The 27340-nt window shown below is 39.5% G+C and overlaps 1 protein-coding gene across 1 annotated transcript in view; it reads right to left on the reverse strand.

The window, feature by feature from the left end:
- Positions 1–27340, reverse strand: part of LOC126299250 (O-glucosyltransferase rumi homolog) — a 133389-nt gene that overhangs the window by 63518 nt on the left and 42531 nt on the right. Inside the window, exon 4 of the mRNA XM_049991045.1 lies at positions 15521–15799. Coding sequence (XP_049847002.1) covers positions 15521–15799 — 279 coding nt within the window. The remainder of the gene's footprint in view (positions 1–15520; positions 15800–27340) is intronic.

The raw sequence follows: 27340 nt of genomic DNA on the forward strand, positions 1-27340 counted from the left end.
TGCCTTGCCGCGTCTCAGGAGGCGTCTTGTCGGGCCTAGGGAGGGAATTCTCTAACCTAAAATACCTAAAATGTGAGTCTGAAAGTGATACTTCTATTTATGACACTTTGGAGACTCAAGAATGAACTGCAGAAGCACATATCGGCAAGAGAACTGTACAGAGAATAGCAAACAAAAGTGTCAGAGCTGTAGAAACCTCAGGAAAATTTGTTTTCATGTCACCTGAAAATAATCAAAATTGTAAGAAACCTGTAATACAAATATATGGTTTTTACAATGATGTTTTAACGTACTCCATTTTTGAAATGTATATAAGAAGGGAATACCAAACATCACAAAAACTTGTTACAATTATGCCTGAGTAAGGTAATGCTTCATCAATGTAGATAATTTTAAAATACAGTGGTTTTAAACATGTTAAGAAGAGAGTTTTTAATTGACAGAAGTTACATAGAAGCAGCACAAAGCATGTCCATTACAAAGATGCACAATACAAGAGGAGGAGCTAGTTCCACAGTGCATTACCTTGATGAAACATAGGTGGATTTGAATCATTCCATGAATACCTGCTGGAAAATGAGTGATGGTACTGGCAGTTTTAAAGTTCTCTTAGGAAAAGGTTCTCAGATACTTATTCTGCATGCTGGCTCTTCTTCTGATTTGTTTCCTGAGAGTAAACTTGTATTTAGTTGTAAGAAAAACAGTAGTGACCACCATTCGAAAATGAACGCTGTCACTTTCAAGAAGTGATTCACTGAACAATTCTTGCCTCATCTAGTTTAGAAGTCAGTCATTACAATTACCGAGCCAGTTATCATTCAGATGTTACAGAGAAATGACCAAGTACGAGCACCAGGAGAGGGGATATTGAGCTCTGGCAGAAAAATAAAAATATTCTGCACAATATAAGCCAGACTCATGGTGAACTCCAGACTCAGAGTGAACTCCAGACTCATGGTGAACTCCAGTAGCTAATTAATTTATAAAAGTCACGTGACTTTCTTGCATGAGAATGTGATCACACAGTTTTGCGTTTACCCACACATTACTGTCAGAATAATCTGACAGAATTAATTTGCGCACAGGTTACGAGCTACGTGGGTGAAAAAACAAAACATTCAAGATAACAAACACTGAAAGGCTTGGGCATGAAGCAACACACAACATCCCACTTCAGTGTGGGCACACTGTGTGTGTCATGCTGAAAAGTTTCAAATATAAGACTTTCACATGGAGGTTAAGATGCATAAAAGCCTTGAACGTATCATCCTAAATTTAGGATCACATGGTTTGGACATGGACTCAGATAGCAGATGGTATTATGATTAAACTTTGAAACAAAGCAAAGTAATGATCTATCTTGGTTTTAAAAGACTCATGGTTTAAAAACATTTTTGACAACTTATCAATTGCATACACTGTACATTAGAACTTCCTAACTTTTATTGATTAGGAATATGTAGCCTGAGAAGCATTCAGACCATAATGTTCAACACATTGTCCAAGGGGAAGTTAAACTTTTCCCAGCCTGTTGTATTACTTGTGAGAAGGCGGCTGGACAAATTCGTCAAAAGCTCCCATATTTCGACACGTAAACCCCTATCATTTTCATGGCACGAATTGGAAAATGCCGGTCCCAAGTCCGGGGCCTCATTTTGCAAGAGATGAGGAAGGAGGAGGGGGAGGAGTAACACCTCGTTAAAAAACCTGGGTCCATCTGGCTCCGGATGGTAGCACCCTGTAAGGGGCCCTGCCTAGGGTTACTAGGTGAAAACTGGTCAACGGTCTCAAAGGCGGAAGAGGAAGTTCTGATTCCCAACGGCAGAGAGAGCGGAAGAACTACCTCCAGGACTCACAATCTTGGTTGTATATTTTGTGGCCTTTGGGCCACACCCAAAATAACTTTCATCAATCATGGAAGTGTGTGATGTAAACTATTTTACCCCAGGTGGACGATTCACCGTACGCCAGTACGTCAGCAGACATTCGGATTCTGGGGAGTCTGCAACATTGCACAAAGACAAGTCGGAGTGTCTTGGAATCTCATCCAAATTTCAACATAGGCAGTCAACATACCTAGCAACTATCAATGCAAACTCATTGTTGAAAACTGAAAAACTAAAACATCTAACAGATACGCTAAAGAACCACAACGTACTCATAGCAGCCATTCAAGAAACACGATACATGGATACAGATACCTTCGATTCTGAAGGTTTTAGGATATACAAAGGGAAAGTGGGACCGAGAGTAATGAAAAATGTACCACATCTTGGGACAGCCTTTATAATCAACAAACAAATCTTGAACTCAATAGTTGGCTTTGATTCACAATCAGAAAGAATGTCAAGTCTTACATTCACAAGCACAAACAAAATCTACACAATTATCAATGCACATGCCCCTATAAACGAGGATAACAGGAACAACAAAGAAAAAGTGGAGGCCTTTTGGAATCATCTAGATGACACTATTCAGAAAATACCAGATAAAAACATCATCATTCTTCTTGGAGATTTTAATGCACAGATTGGTAAAGAAAAAAGATATAAGAAAATAGTTGGAAACTATCCTGCACACAAGAGAACAAACAGAAATGGTGTGAGACTAATAGAACTTTGCCTAGCACACAATTTAATTCTTAAATCCACAGCTTTCAAGAAACTACCACGAAGACAAAAGACATGGGTATCTCCAAATCCTAGCCTTGGGGAATTTCAACTTGATCATGTGGCAATCAAGAAGATTTCTAGCAAAGAAATCATGAATGTTAGGGTACTCAGGGGTGCAAACTTGGATTCAGACCACTACCTCTCTAAAATTAAGTTCAAAGTCATCCCAAACAGGAAACGCAGCATGAAACAAATTAAGGGTCGGAAGTATAGCACAGAAAAGATATTAAAATCAGATGAATTCACAAAAGCAACAGAAACCATTCAAACACAAAGCTGGGGGGATATCAAAGAAAACCTCATCACTACAGCTGAACGGATAGCACCTAACAAAAAAAGTAAAAAACATGCCTGATGGTCACCGGAATGTGATGCCCTCATTGAAACAAGAAAACAGGCATGGCAAAATTGGCAATCACAGAAAACAGAAGAAAGTAGACTGAATTTCATTACAGTTAGAAAACTGGTAGATAAAAATATAAAAAGGATTAAGAAGACACATGAAAACAAAACTCTCCTCCAAATTGATGAAGAATTTGCTAAAAACAACACAAGAAGCTTTTACAGAACTTTCAAACAAAGGTTATCAAGATACAAAGCACCCACCCTTCAATTTCGAGATGTAAATGGGACCATCGCTCACAACAACACGGAAAACTGCAAAATACTAGCAGGCTACTTTGAGAAACTCTTGAATTGTGAACCCATTCTTGAAAAATTTGAATCCATCCCAAACAACCGTGAGAAGCTGGATTCGGAACCACCGACGACTGAAGAACTACAGAAGGTCATTTCAGAACTTAAAAACAACAAGGCGTCCGGAGAAAATCAAATAGTGGCCGAACTATGGAAAAAAGCTGACAAAAATGCAGTTACAACCCTAAAGCGTGTTTTCGATCAAATCTGGAAAGAAGAAAAGATCCCCACAGAATGGAAAACAGCTCTCATCCACCCTATCCACAAGAAAGGTTTGAAGACAGACCCCAACAATTACAGAGGAATATCACTGCTGGATATAACGTACAAGATTCTTTCTAAAGTCCTTTTGAACAGGGCAGAGCCGCAATTGGATCTGCAAATTGGGGAATACCAGGGAGGTTTTAGAAAGGGCAGATCATGTTCGGAACAAATACTAAATCTCAAAAACATTATGGCATACCAAAAATCAAGGGAAAAGACGTACGTAATCTCCTTCATTGATTTCAAAAAAGCATAGGATTTGATTGATAGAGAATCTCTGTTACCAGTCCTGGAAGAAATGGGTTTGGATAAGAAAACAACTAATATTATAAAAGCGACCCTTACAAATACATTTTCGAAAGTTAAATTTATGGGCGATCTATCGGAACCCTTTGAAATAAAAACGGGAGTGCGACAGGGCGATGGACTCTCGCCGTTGCTGTTCAATTGTGCGCTTGAGAAAGTAGTCAGAGAATGGAACACAAATATTAAGAGTGGTATAAGACTGGGTTGCAAAAAGAAGAACCTTAAAGTAAATTGCATTGCTTTTGCAGATGATATGGCCCTGTTTCAGCAAACAATGGAAGAAGCACGGGAGCAAATCCTTGAACTAAAGAAACAAGCAGCTAAAATTGGTCTTCACATCTCCTCTGAAAAAACTAAGATATTGACAAACATCAAACACTCATGTAAATACCTCAACGTTCAAGAACAGAAGATTGAAATAGTAAAAGAATTCAAATATCTCCGAGAATGGATTAGTTGGAATGCTGGGGAAAGCAAAGCAATGGAATCCAGAAAAAATAAACTTGAATTGGCCTTCCAACTAACAAAAAGTACATACAACAAAAAATCCCTTTCATGGGGGTCCAAAATTACACATTACAAGATAGTGATTAAGCCAGAAGCTCTGTATGCAGCAGAAACACTTAACATGAATTTCAAAGGCCAAATGGAGAAACTTGAGGTAAAGGAAAGAAAAATTTTAAGAAAAATCATTGGGCCAAAATTTCAAGACAATAAGATTATATACATAAAAAATGAAACTCTCTACAAGAAAATTGAAAAACTTTCAGATTCTATGTGAAAAAAGGAGAATAAATTTTTATGGTCATCTTCTCAGAATGAATTCCAACAGATTAACTAAACAAATCTTTGACTTCTTCCATAAACGAAAAACGAAGCCCAACTGGTTTAAAGAAACTGAGAAAGACCTAGTGGAATTAAAGATTTCAGAAAATTCACTTATTGATCGAACTGCTAAATTAATTACTAAAGATGAAAACATAAGGTTCCAAGACAAATCCACACAAAAGTCCAAACCCTTCATCTCGGAAGAAGAAAGGAGAAGAAGATCAGAAAGAATGAAGAAATACTGGGCCCTAAAAAAAGAACAACGCACAAAGAAATGATTGATCCAGCGTACCCCAAAGAGGGTGAAACGAAAGAAGAAGAAGAAGAAGAAGAAGAAGAAGAAGAAAGGGAGGGTTACCTGTGGCAATACTGGTGGTTCTCAACATTATCGGTCAGCATTCCATCGAGCTATTCACAAAAGATGGTTAATTGTTAGTTTGTTAAATGGATCACAAATGCGTTCTCCCCCTGTAATGTGGAATGAGTTAGTTTAAACCTATAATGCCTGTTGAAACTGAAAAATATGATAACATACTGACAATTTTTAAGATAGTCTTTTCCACTAGTGTTTGCTACCAGTAATTCTTTTTCATGCATAGTGATTTACATTGAACAGCAGTGAAACACACCTACATATGTGCGTTACATAGATTTAAAAAATTATATGAGTCAAACCAGTTGTCAAACAGATATAACGATTTCAGTTTGAGTTTATTTTGCTATATATTACATTTTTCATTATAATACAGTCCAGATCACAATAACTGGCAATTATTGCAAGTATTTTCAATGATCTTGTCATTAGACAATTGTCGTTTTGAGAAAAATTGTTCCTGACGGCTTCAGAAAGCTGTATCAGCTGTTCTCGCCTTCTGACGTCACACAGTAAATTGCTGTGGAGCAGTGTACACAACCTCAAGACTCACAAGTAAGATTTATCTCATGTAGATGAATGATTAAAATCAGTTTTAAAATGTATTACTCCCTCAGAGATTTGAACATATAATATGATGTACCAAGGCAAATGAACATGATTGTTGTCCGCTGCAACACAGTTCGACAACACAAACTTTGTTTGCCCACACTCTGCCACTGCCACGCATTCGCAAACCTTATCCCCTCCACACCCTACTGTGGCTCTGCCTCTATGCGTGGAAGCGCCGTACTATGTGAAGCGGGCTATAAGAAACTCTCATTGCCATAGTGAACGAAGCCCATTCTTTTTGTGCATTTTGTGTGTTCAATAGCATGTCTACTAAAGAAGATTATGTTCCTAATTCACTAACACATCATCTGTTTCGGTCCAAGGTAAGTCAATCAAAATTATTACTAGTTTTATTAATTCATAGAATGAAAACATAACTTTGTTAATTTTGAGGTTATGTTTTATACACCAACAAACTGATTTAAAGTGTATCTTGTCACTTATTTACTTGGTTGTTGCTGTTGTTTAGGAGAGCACTTCAAAAAATGATTGTAAAACTGAGGCTTGAAATTAACCTTACAAAATTTATATTTTTTACAGATACTCTTTTCAAACTCAGTAGTAGTAAACGTAAACTTTGCAGTGCAAGAAGTAGAGATTTTGCTCATGATTCTACTGATGGTATGTGCATGATTATAATAATCTGCTTCCATTGAATTCTCATAAACTAATAATTGCATTTTATTACTTCATAAATATCATAACTGTCAGGTATTGAGTTCTGTACCAAGCTTACTTTGTTTTGGTATCTGAAGGAGCATCTTCACCAATTGTAGAATATCCCAACATATATTCACAGTCTCAGCTAACTGAAAATGATGGAAGAGAAAGAAAGTGGAGAAGGCACAAACATAACCGAAAGAAGAATATTACGAACATTTGGAAAATAGTGGTGAAAAGTATCAGTTGGAATGGAAGGTACCTGCTAAAATATTGTGATTGGCATTGCCCCACATGGTGTCCTGAGAAATTTCCTAATGAACGAAGTAAAATTGTACGCTATCCATTTTGGAAACTGGGGGATTATTTGAAACAGAACATTTATCTTTAGGGTTTAGTGAAAGTAAACAGAGCTATTAGATCCCATCGCAGTGATGGCAGTGGAACATCAAAATCTTACACCTACCACTATAATCCTTAATGAGGAAAATATTTTGTTTGCAATAAGTATTTTCTTGGTATATTACACATCAGCTGGGATCGAATTTACTATTGTATATAAAAAAATGAAGTTCTTTCAGTCACAGTTAACTGTGGAAAACATATCCCAGTGAATTAGATAGATCATAGCTGTGTAACGGCACACATAAAATATTTCCTGGCATACTGCAGTCATTATTCCAGAACAGATAATCCTGACAAAACATGTTACTTGGTGCCACCAGGGCATAAATTTTATGTCATTAATCACAACTCAGTGTTTATTTATGCGCTTGACTACAGCCTTAAGGTGGTGTTCATACAATCGTGCCAACTTCAAGAATACTAATATATCATCTGTAATTCTTGTAGTACCTCGATAAACCACTGTCGTATCTGCGCTGCATTCTTCAGGTCAAAAGGTATCTGCATGTATTCAAAGAAACTGAAAGGTTTTATCACCACTGTCTTTGGTATGTGATCTTTTGCAACCGAATGTGATGGTCTGCCTTTTTGCAGTCAATTACACCAAATGTTGTCATCTCTGCCATTAGGTTGGGAGAATCACTGATATTGGGCATCAGGTAGCGATCTGGGACTGTACTGGTTTGAAATGCCCCACAATTACCACTAGTACTCCACATACCGCACTTTTTCTTCACCAAATGCAATGGTGAGGTCCGTCGGTTGTCAGACCTGTGTAACACGCCCATTTGCAGCAAGTCTTCGAACTCTGCCTTCACTATCACAAAACAGTCTGTTGTTAACTTCCATGGTCCTGTGACAGCAGCTGACTCAGTGTTGTTTGAATATGGTGCACTGTGCAGTGTACACTTGTTGTACAGGTGACACTTTGGCACTTGGTTCCAATGGCTCTGAGCACTATGGGACTCAACTGCTGTGGTCATCAGTCCCCTAGAACTTAGAACTACTTAAACCTAACTAACCTAAGGACATCACACACATCCATGCCCGAGCCAGGATTCGAACCTGCGACCCTAGCACTCGCACGGTTCAGGACTGCGTGTCTAGAACTGCGAGACCACCGCAGCCGGCACTTTGGCACTGCTCCACCCTGAAGATACCAATTCACTTGCATGGTTTGTGGTCTGCATGGTGCTTCACCGTGCTCTTGATCACCTCACTGCCTTTGCAAACCTGTGTGCCACTAATATTGACCTCCACTTCTATGTGGTACAGAAAATCAACACATAGTATGGCATCCGATACTTCTGCTATAATAAAAATCCAATCAGAATTCTTTTTATTGTACACTTAACCTGTGTGGCTATTGGTAACTTATTTGCTGCCTTGAGGGGACCTGCCCGTTGCTATGCAGCTTCCTACTGGCAGTACACTAAGGTCCAACCCACAATCTATGAGACAGTAGTGGTTGCCCTCACGTCTCTGATGTACTACACATGGGATAGGCTAGGTAAGTGAGATAAGTTACTCACCTCCTTGCTATAAGCGCTTCTGCCAAGTCTCGCAGCCCGCTGTGCTCACTGCTGGCTGCCAATGCCATTTGGGTAGGTGAGTGATGCCATGCCTCTCACAGCTCCGTTGCCATTTTGACTGTGATACCAACAGACCTGCTGCTGAAAACTGCTCCAGTTCATCCCACTGTCATTCCTTGTGCACCGCCTGGGTGAGCTCCTATCGTCCTCTAATAAACAGGACATCTGTCTCTGCAGTTCATGCAGGTGCTTACTTACACCTGACTGTTGGCCTCTCTGGAAAGCTGCCACCTCTCATGTTTCAAATTCATCAGCAACTAATGCAACACTCGCTGTATGTGAGATATTTAATGTTGCACAAACTTTGTCCACTAATGCTATCAGTGCAGTAAAAACCATAGTTTTCTCAAATGACAACTGCTGTTTTTACTGCCTAGTAGCCATACTAACCTTATGTGCCACAGCATCCCATCTGGTAATTCTGCATCTCCAACAATGCCATGTAAGTGCCACCAATACTTGGAGGGAGTCCTGTCCCCCATTTGCCAGTTATGCAAAACTTGCTGAATGTGCCGAGCCAACGGTTTACACATGCGGTCTATCAATAACTTCTTTAAACATGCATACTGTTGCTCTTCTGGTGGAGGAGAGAGAGAGAGAGAGAGAGAGAGAGAGAGAGAGAGTGTGTAGCCACCCTGTCATCTAAGGCATTCACCATTTCGCGTGTTTGTCTGTTATTTCAATCTGCCAGCATTGCAAGCCAAAGTGTGGTGATCACAGACTGGCCATCAGACACCCACACTGCAAACTGCAGGTCTGTGATTTGTCTCTGAAAATTGTCCCAGTAGGCTGCCGACTCCTTTCTCAACTGCCCTGCAGTCATGTCTCAAGCTGATGATACTGTTTGGTTCTGTGTGTCCATTTTACTGTTTTTACTCACTTATATGGTCACCACTTTATAGAAATTCCAGTTCTTTAGCATTTAATCAAATGATGCACACCAGCTAGAACACTTCAATAAACTTTTTTGTTAGTTATCAACCAACAAACTCAAAAAAAAAAAATCACTACTACTAAAATGAGGAAATTTATTTAAACCACAGAGTATCTGCACTATCAACTCTGTTCTCTCCAAAGCACAACACTTCACGATGTACTGTGAAGTTTCCTCCTGACGGCAACAACTCCCGCAGTACCGTGAATGACTATTTCTAATAAGTCCATTTGGTGTCCCTTTTCATTTTTACCTAAAATTTTAATATCATTCAAAATATCATGGGAGGCCTCTTTCGTTAAAGTGTGTGGCTATTGCTGATTTATTTGAACTGTTTTATATGGTATGCATTTATTTGTTCACTGTAACTTTTTTGGGAGTCTGTCTCAGTTTAGCCTACATAGAGGGCTTTGCATGTATTATATATTATTTTATAGGTGCCTGTTTTTGTGAGTTTATGTTGTGTCCCAGTGTTGTGTTGTGAAGGCAATGTTAAATTTAGCAGTCTGAAAATGTTTGCAATTTTGTAGCAGAGTTTTGCTTGTGAATGATATGAAAGCAGCAGTTTCTTCTCCTGTAGCAGTTGGTTTATTACTGTTTCTTCTTTTCCATGTGAGGTTCTCAAAAAGAGTTTCACCATATCCGTTTGCTGCAGTTTTTTTGTTTGATTGTACTGAGTTCATTCAGCTTCACATATTTATCAAATGGTATCCTGTTGGCTCTGTTAACTAGTGCCCTGTCTGCACCATGTACATGTGTCGTGAGGTTGCAATATGAACTGTCTGTGCTGGTGTCATCTGATGTTTTTTGTGGAATTAGAAGGTGTGTAAATTTTTATTTTACTGATGTTTAAGTCTAGGAAGCTGATGCTATGATTGCTTCATATTCACAATTGAATTTCATACTTCTGTGCTGTTTATTGGGTATATCAAGAATGTTGTTAATATCATTTGTGTACCAGCTACCCGGAGCAATGTATTATCAACATAGTTAATAATTTTATCCACAGTGTGATTTTATTGCAAGAGTTTTTGCTTCAGCCCACACACACACACACACACACACACACACACACACACACACACACACACCTTTATGTTGCATGTACATTTTATTATTAAATGTAAAATAGTTGTAGTTTAGTACTAGGTCAAGAGTGTCCATGAATTCAACACTTTTAGGCAATTATAGTTTATGTTGTTTTATGATGTTTCACCTGATGACTTTTGAGTGATTGTGTAATGGGCACGTTTGTGTATAGGTGTATGTCATATGATACTAGTTGGGCTCTAGCTGCTCACTGTGGTTTTTTTTTTTTTTTTTTTTTTAAGCGAATGTACCACATTTACTCTTGTATAAGATGACCGTGATTATATGAAGCCCCCTTTTCTTCAAGAGGCTTCTTGTGAAAAATTTATTTTTAACATTTTCTGACCTATCAAAACTGAAACAGTTTTAATGGCATAAGGTATCTGCCTAAAAAGTTAACATAATGTCTATTCTAAATTAATGTCATTTATTGACTTGTCTACATTCTGATAATATAAGGAGAAATAAAATAAATGAAAAGAAATGGTTTACATAGCTGGCAAACCATTTTCTTTTCTATATGTTCACTTATTAATCCTGTCATCTGAGGTATAACTATTTTCAATCATCACCCCTCGTAGAACAGCTGTTAAATTTAAATCTTTGTTGTCATAAATGTTTGGAAGTTTCATCCAAATATGTTGTCATTTCTGAGGTTGTGGTTATGGTGGGACCTGATAACAGATTTTTTGATCCAAATACATATTGGATTTCACTTCTGTTCTGAAAAGATAATGTTATACTGTCTCTTGCTTCCAAAAATATCATTTACCCGTCACTCTCTCATTGGCTGTCGAGAACCAGCAGCTGACATGCCCCCTTTTGTTCCCGCCATACATTATGGTGAGTGTAGACAATGTTGTAGCATGAAACACATACGTATGCCACTGGCCCAAATCTAGACTTTTACCATCTCCTGCAGAAATGAAAACTGTTGTTGAGCATTCATCCAATTTTACAAATAATTCAATTCCATCTACAAATGGATTCAGGCAAACTGCAATTTAAACATGATAGATGTTCCTAAAAACCCAAAGTATGCTGTATAGATTCCCATAGTTGGCAACACATCCCTCACTACACGCCTCCCTGCACTCATCTAGTTCTCACAGCCAAGCTGGTATCACTGTTCTCCCTCAAACTCTTTTGCACTGCTTTGCTTGAGTAATTGTGAAACACGGACTGCAAATCATACATAACACCACAGCAACTAATACATAAATAAAAGATTGCAATCACAATTCAGTCCAATACCTGAAATTGTGCTCATCCCGCCATATACTCATGTCTGTTGTACTATCTGTGTGACAGGTCTAGCTGCTGCAATTTATTCTCGCGACAACAATTACAGTCAGTTTAATATGATCTATTTCGCATGTTAGACATTTCATTCTCGATAAATTTTCCTTCTTGTTGCATCCGAATGTCAGCATCATGTTCTAAAGCTGATTAAAGACTGGTAATGTTTTTACCCAGTATTCTGATATGTGAACAGCGACTGAATTTGTCGTTTACAACTCACTTAGTAAATCATTCTAGTCTCTCATAATCAAATAAAATACTGATCAGGGTTCAGAATCAAGTAATGTTTTTGAAGGGAAATATTTCTGTTTTTGAATGTTACATTTACTTAAAAAGCAGCATTATATTTATACAGGGTATCCACACATGTATGAGACCTTTTATTGCAAACGTGATAAAATTCAACAAGAGCTGATAACATACAATTTAGTGCTACTTCCTCCTGTGTTTCACAATATAGTCAAATTTTAAGCAGAGCAATACATTGTTGTAGTGGCTAGTTTATAGTATCCCTTGCACTAGTGCTGTGTGATTGCGTGTGTTACATGTCATGTGAATGTTCCAACAACATTGATACTGTACTGAGTGCTTTGGCATATTGGGAAATCTTGAGCCTGTTACAAGACCAACTGCCCAGCCCTATCCTTTCAAATTCTTCAAAATAAATCTGCACGTGATCTCAATACCCACAGCTTCACCTGCAAAAGTAACATGACCTCTGTATACTCTATTAAACAAGATTAAAAATGTTAACCACAACAGCAATAGTTTAATCTGCAAATATAACATGACACTGTATTTTTTGGAATGACAAATTGGGAAAAAACCTTGTCTTATAATTGGATCAATATGGTACATGTCTCGGCTAGTGAGAAGAAATATAACATGATTATGAATCCTCAGGTATCAAAGTTAAGATCGCAACCAGAAATATGAAGGAGGTTGTCCAATTTGCCTGACTGTGAATTCAAGAAACAGTCCAGATTACAGAATTAACAAACAAACTTAATCAGATCTTCATGTTACATAAAATGGAGAAGAGACACCAAATGGACTTATATTAGGTTGGTGCATAAGTTTGTAGCATTTTTCTATATGTTTAATAAACACAACAGATACACATAAGAGAGACTTTAGTCATCAATAATATATTCTCCTTCACTATTTACAACAGTCCGCCAATGCTGGGGTAAATTTCAATTCCATGACTGTAGCAATCACGTGGTTTTGAAGGTAAGAACTTCTCGAGCCATTTTCATCTGAAAAAGGAAGTGCTTTGAAGGCTGTTTGATAGAGAATCGAAAACATAAAAAACTCAGGGCACAACATCATGTAAATAATGTGGGTGCAGAGTGACTTCCCCACCTAACTCTTGTATGGCGTTCTTTGTCTGTCTAGCAGATGCAAGTGGTCATTATCAAGGCGAAGCATCACTTCACGCAGTCTTCCTGGTCACTGTTCTTGGACTGTGTCTGAAAGACATCTCATTTGTTGACAATAAACATCAGCAGTGTTAGTTACACCTCAGGAAGCAATTCACAGTACACCGCGCCATCTCTGTCCCGCCAAATCCATAACATTATCAATTGTGGATGCAAGCAGGTCTTTGTACGGGGCATTGCTGACTTGTTTGAGCTGAATCATTCCTTTCTTTTCCTTGTGTTAGCATGAAGACACCACTTGTCATCACCAGTAATGATACAAGACAGGAATAGTCAACAGGACAGGAATGGCCGGTGTTGGTCATGAGTCAACTGATGACGAGCAAGCATGGTCACCCTCCTATTGAACTCAAACAGAAGAATATGTTAGAAATGTTCCAATTTCTCCACTTGCCACTACATTTTCTAGCATCTACAGCACTTATTATCTCCAAGTGACAAAATGACAATATGTCACTTCAAATAATAACAGTGAACTACAAATAAAAAATGATAATCAATAAATAAATTCATGGCAACCAGAATACCAACATGCTGAACAAAAAAGCTAAACTTATGCAGCAACCTAATATAAAGATTTACAAATTATCATTCATGGCACTGTACATGGTAACATGGTACTAAACCCTGAGCTAGAATCCAACAATATCAATTTCTTCAAAAACTTTCCCATGCTGAATGCTTATTTTGTTGAAAATATTGTCTTTAACAACACAAAATTGCCTTTACCAAATAATCATATTATCTAATACGTGCCATACGATAAATACATCTAGACAGACAAGGTTGCATCTTCAATGTAAACTACTGCCTTACCAATTGAAACTGGTTTAGTTTTGAAATTTAGACTCTTTGGAATGATGTAAAAACAACTGTATGTGAAAGTGTTAAGCTGTAATGCGTCTGTCATTGCTACACAACTAGATTTCCAACAAAAATTTAAGTAAATGAACAAAAGAAATGATCTGAACTAACAAATCACTCAAGATAAAGCACAGTTTAAACAGAGTTCGAAAAACGTTTTGATAGGCAGCTTCCTATACTCTACAGATGAATATTTTAACAGGGATTGTTTGACCAACTTAAGTAAAAAGTCTGTTAGATTTCAGTTTTGACAGAACTTCATCACAACAGTCAAGATTAGATGCTTTGTGTGTGATAAAATTATTAAAAGAGCACAACTATGTTTCATTCTGACAGCGTGTTAATTCTGTAAAAATAGCAGTTCCAGTTTATTGTATGTACTCACATATTTTTGACAGTCTCCTGACAAATGATCAGGGAAGTGAGTGTTATATTCAAACGTTCTACCATTCAAGCAAGCACTGCCATTTTATACAAGTTAGAAGTCTGTACAGTTGGTTGTCATCTTTCGTCATTATACTGTGATACCACTTCCTCCAATTCACTGAACACTTTGAACACTCTCAGAGACACAGTGAGAGTTTGAACTCTTCTACACAGGCACTTGACCCAATACAACATGTCATCTTCCCTACCCTTCTATTTGTTCATATATACACGTAAAGTGCCTCTGCTTATTCTACAACCCCATAGAACCACAATTTTTGATTATTTATTTCCAGACTAGGGTGTCTTATCTTGACCTTACATATTTGCCCTTTTCCATCACTCTCAAAAGTTTGCATCATGCTCACAGAAACAAACTGTAGACTCACTGAAAAGGAACCATAGTGTCCACTTAAGGAACACAAGACAAAACCAATTTTTCTTAGCCACTGTACTGAATCGTGTGTACTATCCTGCAGGTTCCATCTTCAGTAAGGTTTCAGGAGGACTGAAATATTTAGTCAGTAATCCCCAGATTATCAAATTAAAGCTGAAGGGCTTCTTGTGGCACCACACTTTTGTTTTCTACATGAGTTTGATAATATTCCGTTCAAATTTGATGGCAGTCTGAGCCGTGTTCATTTTTTACAGTGTTTTGGAACTGAAATTTAAATTATAATCACCCTGTACATTCATTACATTGAATTTCTCTACATAATGTTATATTTATCATTCATAGCTACTATACTGTAATGTTAATGGTGGCAGTTTCACAGTAAAAACTTCAAGTGAAACTGCCGCCTGTAATGTTACAATTTTTTTTGTTCACATTTCTGAAATGTTTTAATCAAATGTGTTTCAGACATTTTTAGCACTGAGGAAAAATTATTATATGAAACCCAAGGCACCATAATGCCTAATATACATATATGTTAATGTACCTCAACAGAACTTTCTTCTTTCCTGTCGCTTCACTCTTACAATGGAGCCAAGGGAAACACGTGCAAGATACTGAAAACATAAATTATATGTTAGAAATAAAGAAAAATACTTACAGCTTCTGACTTCCAAGCTTGATTTTTTGTATACTGTGCATCTACTAAATCAGGATGTTCACGTGATAACATAATTAATTCATCTCTCTCGTGGCTAGTTCGTGAACCACGAAAGAAGCCAGTTGGTTTCTTCTTTTCCCAAGGCCATTTAGCAGCAGCTTTCACCAATGATTCCCGATGAAGATCCCATCTTCCTAGGCCTCTTGGATACAAGTGTATTGCTGGTCCACCTTCCCAAAACGCCCATGCAGGATACATTATGTCATAATACTGGCTGGTCTGCAAACAAGTTTTAAGTGACTGTTTATGTTATCTATTTCCAACTAAGATATTTTCTTTAAAACGACTACCATTTTGTACTCAAACTGGCACAATAATTTATTTTGGGCAAGTTAACGGATAAGATTATCAGTGGCACTAATGAAGTTTCACATCTATGACTAATGTGTGGAAAATAAGTAAAATTTGGCTACTGGACTGTGAAATGATTCAATGAAATCAAAATGACAATGGTTTTTAGTAACTATATAAGCATAAAAGATTTGTTAAAATACCTAAACTTTTTTGTGGAGGAATTACATATCCTAGAAATCTGCCGGTGGTAGCATCCATCGCAGTATCCCAAGAAACCACATTGTTGCTATTTGAGTTTACAAACTATTGCTATTTGAGTAAAATATGGTAGAGTGTTTGTTGTTATTCTTGTAATATTTCATTTACAAATCTAGCAATGCAACAAGAAATTTTGTGAAAAAGTGAAGCAAACATTTTCAGTAACATTTGAACTTCTGAAGTATGCTTACAGTGATGATCACCTAGGTTGACCACAATCTTTAAGCATGGTTCTCTCAAATAATAACTCAAAGATGACCCTCAACCAGGAAAGCCAAGACTTCAACTGGTGCCACTTGCATTCGCAAAATCGAGGATCTGGCAAACATATACCATCTTCTACCCGTCAGAGAACCTGAAATCTCAATCTGTTTATGTTATTAGATTTTAAGTATGTCAACAGTGGATGAGTTGCAGCGAAGGTTCGCAGTTGACGACTGCAGAGCAGAGGAAACATTGAGTGATATGTATTCAAGGAATGCCTCGAACAGACTGCCAATGGTAAAACATTTTTATAAAGGGTCATCAAAGGAGATGAGTGTGGGGTTGCTACTACAACATCAAGAGAGAAGTTCAGTCATCACTGCAGGATGGCGAAAGATCTCCACATCAAAGAAAACGCAACAGCCTAAATATAATGACTGAGTGATGCTTATACTGTTTATTACTGTTTTTTTTTTTTTTAATTTGGTGGAGGGGGGTGGGTGCAGTTGAATTATGCATTTTAAGTTTTTTTACCACGGTCAGTCACCTATCATTACTATGCAAGCATTTTTAAAAGGTTGCTCGACAAAATTAGCAAAAAGAGTCCATAGTTCTGGCAAAACAATTATATTTACTCACCATAATGTGCTTCCCCACTCAGCTTTGTTTACATGTGAGTTCAGTATCAGAAATCAGATGACTGTCTTCCCCTAGACACTCAAATTTACAAAATCTCACTCCAAGTGACTTTTTGCGGTTTGAAAAATTAAAATCAGTGCCGAACAGATACAGTTTTGACAGCGTAAGCTTTCCAGGAGTGCATGGTAAAGTAGAAATTCTACTAGGCTAAGAGTGGGAATAGAAAACAGGAGTGTTCTGAAAGAGACATGGTTTAAACATCTATAAGCTGAATACTAAAAGTCAGGTTGTTTTCTGAACAGGCCTTGTACAGACCCTCTACATCACACTTTTGCACTGCAAACTACTGCATTGGTTCATTTTCTGGCAAACCAAGTTCATTTTGTTAGGAGATTCACGTTCACTGGACATACAGATATGTATTCGCAGGTGCTCCACTGTGCAAAGTGAAGGGGTTGATATACTGTTATTTTAGTGCAGTTCTGAATTGTTCAACTTAATTCACTCCCACAACCCCCTCCTAGTCTGATTCCCACATCTGAAGGTGCACTTAGTTCCTCCGTACCCAGTTGCTGTGCACCTACACTTGCCTCACATGCAGTAAGAGACAGGCATTTTATCACACACCTATTTCTCGACACATCAGCAAGCACGAGTCCATGTTTTAAGTCTGCTTCATCAACAACACATGTATTATTCAACACCAATTACGGTCAAATACATCAAAGTATATAACAGAGCCTGACTCTTCTTGACCTAAACAGAAATAAAGACTTCTGAAGGCCTCTTGGCCATTAATGCACTCTGGAGATTTACTTAATAATTCAAATGTTAGTGCTGCAGAACACTGACAGTGTATTGAATGAGAGGTACACGACTACAAACCATACTCTTGGTTTCCTCCCAGAAGTCACAACACGACTCGAATAGACAGCATCGCATTAACAAAATAGATGTGTCGGTGTGGAACCCAAACGTAAACTGAAAGGAATAAAGTCCAAATTAATGTCCAGAAAATAGCCAAGTATCACAAGATGGTTGTAAATAAGTCCAATAGACAGCATGTAATGCACTAGCAGCTCATGATAATTGAAAGGTCCATCTGGGGGTAAATAAACATTACATATTGTCATCCCAACTGACAGTAGACACTAATGGCCACAGCCTCTAGCGCAGTGGTAAGGGGCACCTACTCACTGAAAATATCAGAGCATATGAGAGTACAGACACCACCGGATACTCTCTCGACATTGACAGGATTGGTACAGTATGGTTTGCAGTTGTTCAGAGCAGGGAGTTGGGTTGCCGTAAACCGTGTTTCCTAAAGTGCTATGCCAATACAGAGTAAGTATCATAAATAACAGAGTTCCATCAGATGGTAACAGTAGCTATTACAGTTCCATTGAAGGAGCATTGGAGTCAGGTCTGAGAAAGTGGCAAATGGAAAAGATGGGAGTGATTACTTCACTACCAGGTTGTGGTCCACCTGACTGCGTGATCCATCATCAGTGTGCATAGGCTCTAACTCTCCAGGGTTGGGAAGTGGAACATCTGAAGCCTCAGAAATTAGTTTTATCTCTCTGCTTATCCTTCTTATCCTTGTGAGACTTTGATTTCTGCAAGGATTTCCCCATTTTATCTTCCGGGAGTGAAGAGGACCATAGTTTTCTTCGGTCCACAGCCTGTTGCTGCTGGTTCTTGTCTGGAGAGGGGGATGGGGGTCACCTTGACCAGTGTCCTTGTCCCTGACAAAGCCAGAGGATGACCAGACATCTCTGGCCGCACCAATGGTCGTGGAACTGCTAGTGTTAGGTGTAGGGGGAGAAGGAGCCAACATTCCCTCTCCCAACTGTACGGCATGTCCTGGAATATGACCAGGGCCAGGTGGTGTTGTGTGAGACCTTGTAATCTTGTGAGGTATGGACTGTGACACAGCAGTCACAAAATTTGAGACCATATCAGTCAGATGAAGTCTTTCAAAGTTTTTATTTCTGCCTTGATAAGACAGGCGGTCAAGTGTTTTATACTCTTAAATTTTCTTCTCCCTCTTGAACACTAAGTATTGCGGTGAACGAAAAGATTGCAGTTCTGGACAGCTGACACATTTAGGGGATTGACCGCAAAGGCTGTCCACATCAGATGCCCATTCACAAGCCCTACAGATAGCCTCATTAGAACAGTGGGAGGACATGTGTCCAAACCTTTGGCACTTTAAAAATCTCATCGGAGGAGGAAAATAAGGCATAACATAACACCTATAAACTGTGACTTTAACTTTCTTAGGTAAAATGTTGCTGACGAAGACTAGGATAAAAGCTCTATTGTCCACTCTTATTATCCTTGGGTCCCTTCTGGATGCGGCAAGCAAAACGGGCTCTACACCACGCCAGATTAGTATGCAGCTCTTCAACAGTTTGTAGCATTAGGTCCCAAAGTAAGACAAGACCTCAAATTTTATTGAGCTTGTGATGAGAAGAGATAGTGACTGGTATATCTCCCAACTTCACACAGGCCCGAAGTACCCATGATCAGTTGGCGTGCAATGTTTTGATCAATAAATATCCATTTCTCATGTTGCTGACGAAGACTAGGATAAAAGCTCTATTGTCCACTCTTATTATCCTTGGGTCCCTTCTGGATGCGGCAAGCAAAACGGGCTCTACACCACGCCAGATTAGTATGCAGCTCTTCAACAGTTTGTAGCATTAGGTCCCAAAGTAAGACAAGACCTCAAATTTTATTGAGCTTGTGATGAGAAGAGATAGTGACTGGTATATCTCCCAACTTCACACAGGCCCGAAGTACCCATGATCAGTTGGCGTGCAATGTTTTGATCAATAAATATCCATTTCTCATTTTTTCTATTGCTGCAAGCTATGCAAACTGTTCTTCAGTATTTTCAATGAGAAACAGTGGCTTTGTCATTGCAAAAGATTCACCGTCACTTTAGGAACAAACCAAGAACTCGGCAAACTGTCCACTTCCAATTCTGCTTACCTGGCTCTCATCTTGAGGCAAAGACGGAAATGCCATAGGGTTTGGGTTGTTTGGGGAAAAGAGACCAAACAGCAAGGTCATCAGTCTCATCGGATTAGGAATGGGCGGGGAAGGAAGTCGGCCGTGCCCTTTCAAAGGAACCATCCCAGAAATTTGCCTGAAGCGATTTGGAGAAATCATGGAAAACCTAAATCAGGATGACCGGACGCGGGATTGAACCGTCGTCCTCCCAAATGTGAGTCCAGTGTGCTGAAATGCCATACGATTGTAAACTTCTGCATTAAAATCACTATTCTTGACTGACGAGACTGCTGTGTCGGCATGACCATCACGGCTGTGTTGGCACAGCCACCATTAAGTTTGATCTGTTTCATTGTGGATCATCCGGCCCTATGCCACACACTCCAATCAGAGGCTCTACACATGGATGCCACCCTGCCAAGGCAAAGGCCACCTGGCACAGTAGCCATTTCCCAGAGTTCTGGTACCCCGAAGTGGACAGGCACCTACTCATTGGCTGACATGGGGAGGTTACAGCTCAGGCATCTGAAGTGCGAACCGTGCGTAGTCACTGGGGTACCACTGAGAGGGTGGATTTTGGTGCAGAGGTAGATCCACTTGATTGGTAAGTGCAAAAGATAATAGCACGCAGTGGAGAGTTACTGTACCACAGTAAGGTGTCCCTTCCCAAACAGCACTTCTGTAAAATTTGGAAAGTGGAAGTCAAACCCAAAATTGGGACCAGAATTTAAAAATCCAAAAAAGATGAGAGGAAAAATGTTAAAAAAGTGAAAACCTTGAGAAGTCCAAAGAACAGTCAAGATTTTGTCACAGAAGAAGCTGAGTAGCTGTGGTGTAGTGGTTAGGATACTAGACTGTTGTCATGAATTCAAAACTCACCTGAACTGTAAAATTTTAATTTCTATATCGGTTCGAGTACATTCTAGAAGTATCCACAAATGTCAAGAATCGTTGTACTGGAATGGTCTGTAATTATATGTATACTGTATATGTTCTGGTCAGAGGCAATTTACTCTGCGCTCTTGTATGTGCAAGTGCTGAATAAACCTTCATTAAGTGAAGTTAGTGTTCGTCAATCATCTAATTACACCTTCTTCTACATAACGTTATTCAAGAGGAGATGCTAGATACTGGAACTTGTAATAGCACACATTGCCAACACAGTGGCTCCCATCAGGCCATGACAGAGCAGCTGTTTACATGGCGAGAAACCCGAGTTCGAGCCATCTTCAACAGATCGCAATCTACCAGAGACAGAAGAAGACGACGACGTTACGGTAACAGCAACTGTGTGCCACCACACGAGACATCCTTCCAGGTTCTCTGGTGATGATGGCCAAGATCCAAACAAGGGGCTGAAGGTATATGAGTGAATAGCCAAATTTAACAAATGGGATGACACCATGTGTTTGGCTAACGTATTTTTCTACTTGGAGGCCACTGCCAACGAATGGTATGAGAACAACGAGGAGACGTTCACAAGCTGGGAAGTATTCCAGGTGGAACTGCGCAAGTATTTCGGCGACACACAATGACAAAAGTGCAAGGCTGAAGATAAATTAAAGTACAGGGCACAGTGTCCAGGAGAAACTAAAGCATCCTACATTCAAGACGTCTTGGAGCTGTGTAAAATAGAGGATCCTAGAATGAAGGAGGAAGATAAGGTTGAACATCTCTTGAAGGGTGTTGCTGAGGACATGTATCAAGCCCTACTCCTGAAGGAGGTTTCGACAGCAGACGAATTCATAAAAAGGTGCCAGTATATCGAGACAATGCATCAAAAACTAATTACACGTAAGAAGTTTGAATGGCTTCCAAACGCCGTATCGATGTCTGTGATGGAGGAAGGAACTGATTTCACAAGTGTTCATCAGATAGTGAGAAAGGAAGTTAAGGAGGCACTAGGATTGCACGACAAGCAAACGACCAAGATGCTCCAAGAGGTCATAAGGGAGGAAGTGGAATTCGCCAATCAAGGTCTCCATCACCGTTTAGAAGCTCCAGCTGATAACGTAGCCACTGCAACCTGGAAAACTAAAGGGTGCGACCTTCCTTGGAGGTGAAGCCGTCGAAAAGAAAAATCCTCCGCCATTGATCACTACAAAAATGATAGGTTGATATCCTCATGGATGGCTGACCAGCCCAACCTCTTGTGGACTGGAGCATCATATTCAGTCATTTCGGAGAAGTACTTTCTCCAGTTGAAGAAAACCGTATTCGTCGACAACAAAACATCTCTGCTGAAGGTAGCTAGTGGGAAATATGTAAAACATACAGAAAGATTTGTCATTCGTGTTGGTATAAGTGGCCATACACAGCCCTTAGAATTCATCATCTTACAAGACTGTAGTCATGACGTCATTCTCGGATGGGACTTTCTGAAAGCTTCTCAGGCAATTATCGATTGTGGTCGCTCAAAGATTATTCTAGACAAGATGAGATACTGTGGACAGGAAGATGCGCATCCGAGTGTGTGGAGACTGTGTGCTGGATGAAGTGATGATTCCTGGAGAATAACTTGGTCATCCCAACCTCTGTCGTCATGTTTAAGAACAGATTTGGTGAATTGTAGATAGTTAACTGTCTCCAAGAATCGCAGATCCTTCCAAGGTGCATATGCGTAGCAAATGCTGAGCCATTAATTGCTGAACAGCTGAGCATCATAGAAACCTACCATGCCGAGTCTGTGGGCTACCAACACAAGACAAGATCTTCAAGCTTGACTATCACCAGATCTTACTAAGGAACAACAGAAGAAGCTACTTGCCATTCTTCAAGAATTCTCTGAATGCTTCAATCCAAAAGTGGAGAGCAAATTAGACAAGTCAATGGAGAAGCACCAGATACCATCAACCAATAAGCCAGAGAACATACCGTGTGTCAGCAACGGAACGTCAAATAATTCATGACGAGGAAGAGAAAATGCTGAAGAATGACATCATTCAGCCTTCGCAGAGCCCATGGTCATCCCCAGGGGTTCTTGTCAGGAAGAAGGATGTCAGTTGGCACTTTTGTGTTGATTACAGGAAGCTTAATAGGATAACTAAAAAGGAAGTTTACTCTCTTCCACAAATTGATGATACACTAGATTCTCTGAAGAGGGCTAAGTTTTTCTCAACCATGGATATGTACTCGAGATACTGGCAAATCAAAGTAGATGAGGCTGATCATGAGAAAACTTCATTCATCACCCCTGAGGGCCTGTATGAGTTTAAGGTAACACCGTTCGGTTTGTGTAATGTGTTCTCAGAGACATTTGATTAACACATAAAAAGACTGAGGACAGTTCTTAAGTGTCTCCAACAAGGCAGACTGAAACTTAATCCAAGAAAGTGTCTCTTTGGAGCAAAAGAAATCAAAATAATTGGACACATAGTGTCAAACGAAGGTGTGCTGCCAGACCCAGAAAAAGTGAGATCTATAATGGAGTTTCCTGACGTATTAGAGATGTGAGAAGCACCCTCGGATGCTGTTCTTATTACCGTCGTTTTATCAAAGACTTTTTGTATAAAAGCCAGGCCACTCCAAGAGTTGATAAAAGCCAATGCCAAATTTATCTGGGGTGGTGCTCAACAACATTCTTTCGATGTGCTGCGAAAAGCTCTGACGACTGACTCTGTACTTGGTCTGTATGATGAGAGAGCACCTACAGAACTACACACAGATGCCAGTGGGTATGGGATCGGTGTTGTTCTGGTTCAAATTTCGGAAGGAAAAGAGAAGGTTATACCATATGCTTTTAGGACACTTACAAAAGCCGAGAGAAACTACTCAACTACAGAAAGAGAATGTCTTGCTGTGATCTGGTCCATGTGCAAATTTCGACAGTATCTCTATGGAAGGTCATTCACAGTTGTTACAAACTATCATTCACTTTGTTGGTGGATGGGTCTAAAGGATCCAACAGGATGACTCGTCAGGTGGGCACTACGTCTTCGAGAGTATGACATTATCATAGTGTACAAGAGTGGAAGAAAACACCAAGATGCCATTTGTCTTTCAACACACCCTGTGCAAGACCATCAAGACTTTGATGAAGACAGTGACTGCCTCACTGCACTCCAGAATCTCTCTGCAGAGCAGAAGAAGGATGCCAAGATATCTCAAATTATGCTTGCCTTAAATTGGTCAGACGATGTGAAAGGACAATTTAAGGTAGTTAATGGATTACTTTGCAAGAAAAACTTAGATCTGTTTGGAAAGATGTGAATACCAGTGATTCCTAAACACATGCGCTTAGATGTTCCACAGACATTCCATGACGCACCTGAGACCGGACATGTAGGATTTATTAAGACATAAAATAGGATCCACAAGAGTTTTTTCTGGTAAGGTTTATTTAGGAGTGTCCGTCACTATGTGTCGCACTGCCAAGAGTGCCAGGCAGGAGAAAGACACTTCCTCAGAAACCACCTGGCTGGCTCATACCAATTCCACCAGCCGAAACACCTTTCCAGCATGTTGGGATTGACCACCTCGGATGATTTCCAATGGCTGCTAGTGGCAATAGATGGATTATTGTTTGCACTGATTATCTGACACACTATGCCATTACAAAAGCCGTGAAAACAGCTGTAGCATTAGAGGTAGCCAAATTCATCGTAGAAGACATTGTATTAAAACACAGTGCCCCAAGGTCATTAATTATGGATTGAAGGAAAGTTTTTCAATCGAATCTTTGTGACAGAGATAAACCGTCGGTGCAACATTACTCATCACATGACGACTGCCTACGATCCACAAACTGACGGGCTTACTGAACACCTTAATAAGACCTTGGCTGACATGCTATCAATGTTCGTCAATGTTGAGCAGAGCAACTGGGATGAGGTGCTACCTTTCATGACGTTTGCCTACAACACCGCCAAACAAGACACCACAGGATTTACGCCATTTTTCCTGGTGCATGGGCGTGAGGCGACTACGACAATGGACACTTTGTTTCCATTACATCCTGAAGACGTGGACGATGACTACACCAGCCAGGTGTTAACCAGAGTTGAGGAAGCTCAGCAGTTACCTCAACTCTGCACACTACAGGCTCAAGAAAACCGAAGGTACGACGTGAGCCTCCGGCCTGGTATCCTCAAGCCTGGTGACCTCATCTGGATCTTTAATCCTGTTCTAAAGATTGATCTTTCTGAGAAGTTCCTCAGGTGCTACTTTGGACCTTATAAGGTAGTAAAACAGTTGTCTGATGTTACTTATGAAATTAAAGATTTCGACCGTGACACAGACCGACGAAAGATCAGAGATACAGACCATGTCCTTTCTAATGAAGCCCTATAAGGATCCTGCAACCCACGGTAAATTTGAAGCTCCAGCAACAGGCAACAAGTGGAGAGGTGACGAAGAGTGTAACGGCAAATGAAGTTCTAAGAAGATCACTGCCAGGGCAAACATCACTCAACGGGAGTTGGAGTACGCAGGACCGATGAATAGTTCTCAGACTAGGAAGACATAATACCGCGACACTGTTCTCTTAAGGAGGGAGCAATGTTGCAGAAGAAGCTAAGTAGCTGTAGTGTAGGGGTTATGATACTAGACTGTTGCATGGAGAGCCGTGAGTTCGAAACTCACCTGAACTGTAAAATTTTAATTTCTATATTCGGTTCGAGTACATTCCATAAGTATCCACAAATGTCAAGAATCATTGTACTGGAATGTTCTGTAGCTCTATATATACCGTATGTCTTCTGGCCAGAGGCAGTTCGCTCCGCACTCTTGTATATGCAAGTGCTGAATAAACCTTTGTTAAGTGAAGTTAGTGTTCGTCATTCATCTAATTTCACCTTCTTACGACCAAATAAGAAGGCTCCTATTAGCTGCCTCTTACAACAGGCAAGGAAGGGCCACAGGTCTAGTCCAGTCCCCAACACCACACAGTACCGTAGCTGTTATAAATGTTTGATAATTATTACTGTATCCAACCACACTGGAGATACTCCTTGTATTCATATATTCTGCCCTATTACATTGTACAATACGAAATGGGAAGACTTACATAGCTACTACAAATGCTGAGGATGAATCACATGTTGCAACACTACACATAAACCCAGTAGTGATTTTTATTTTACTGTTAGTACTACGATACACTCTGAACATTCTGCATATTATGTTTATTACTAGCTTCTATTATTCATTGCATCAGTATGAATCTTCTGATCTACACACTTAAGTTTGTCACGGAAGGGTTGTTGCCACCGCCAATGAGAGTCGTCAATCTAGAACAGTCGACTGATGTAGTCGCAGGTAAGTTGAGCACAAGTGACTGAAGTGCTGAGAATTCACATACATAACAGAGGCATTCTGAGTCAGTAACAATGATGCTGATAGGAGGTTCCATAACGAAGCATAAGAGAGAGCCAGTAACAGTTTAAACAGATCCAAGCAAACAGTTTTTCTTTACTAACAATACTCAAGAAGCAATGATAACATGAGATATGAAGATGTCAATCACTACCCTCTTGGAGGCAGACTTTTAAAAATATCTTCACAAGTTTGTTTTTGAGAAATAAAAGATAGGAGGAAATTGCATTAGAATTAATAGTGGAAGTGTTGACTATGCCCACTGTTGCTCTAGCTACTAATAATGAGTGCAGTGTTTAGCATACCGTTATTGAGCTTTGCCTTGTCGTTTTTTAATTTGTGTCGGTTAGATTTTATGATTTTGTTATATAAAAAGTGAGTTTCCCCCTCCCTCTGAGTTCAGTCGTAGACCTAAGTGCATTTTGTGTTGTGTATACTGATAACTAACAAAAGAAACTGCCTCAATGCAGCTCAATACAAACGAACATGTGTTGATAAAAGTAGGTAGTGTGTGTCAATTCCTATTTGTTCATTTAAAAATAACACTGTCAGGGATAAGTTTCCTTCTAACGTTAATGTAACTTCCACTACTGTGACTGATTCAGTGATTTACTATTTTCCCTTGTGGGAGCACATACCTTGTTAAGAGTGTTGGATCTGAAATGGAACGTGGACACACTAAGGTGAATTGCCTTATTGTTCTCTGATCTGGGTTACAACAGCAGTTCTAAAAGGTAGCATACGTTATTTCCAAAAGAACTGGCAGTAGTTAACTGTGACAAGGAATGTCTATGATGGGTGATGCCATTAACAATATTACTGCGCTAGAGGCACCATACAGGATATACCAACTTACCGTAACTTAACTGAGTGACAATGATGCACAATATTCAGGGAATGGCCAATTTTGGTGACATGGTGTTTGCTGACTGACATGTGAGGGAACGTTCATTTGCTCCTGCGGTCTAGGGGGTAAACTGAAATGAACTTTTGAAAATATGGTTCCTTAAGCTACTGACAGGGCACAGTATGCAC

Source organism: Schistocerca gregaria, chromosome X, assembly GCF_023897955.1.
Source record: "Schistocerca gregaria isolate iqSchGreg1 chromosome X, iqSchGreg1.2, whole genome shotgun sequence".
NCBI classification, from domain to species: Eukaryota; Metazoa; Arthropoda; class Insecta; order Orthoptera; family Acrididae; genus Schistocerca; species Schistocerca gregaria.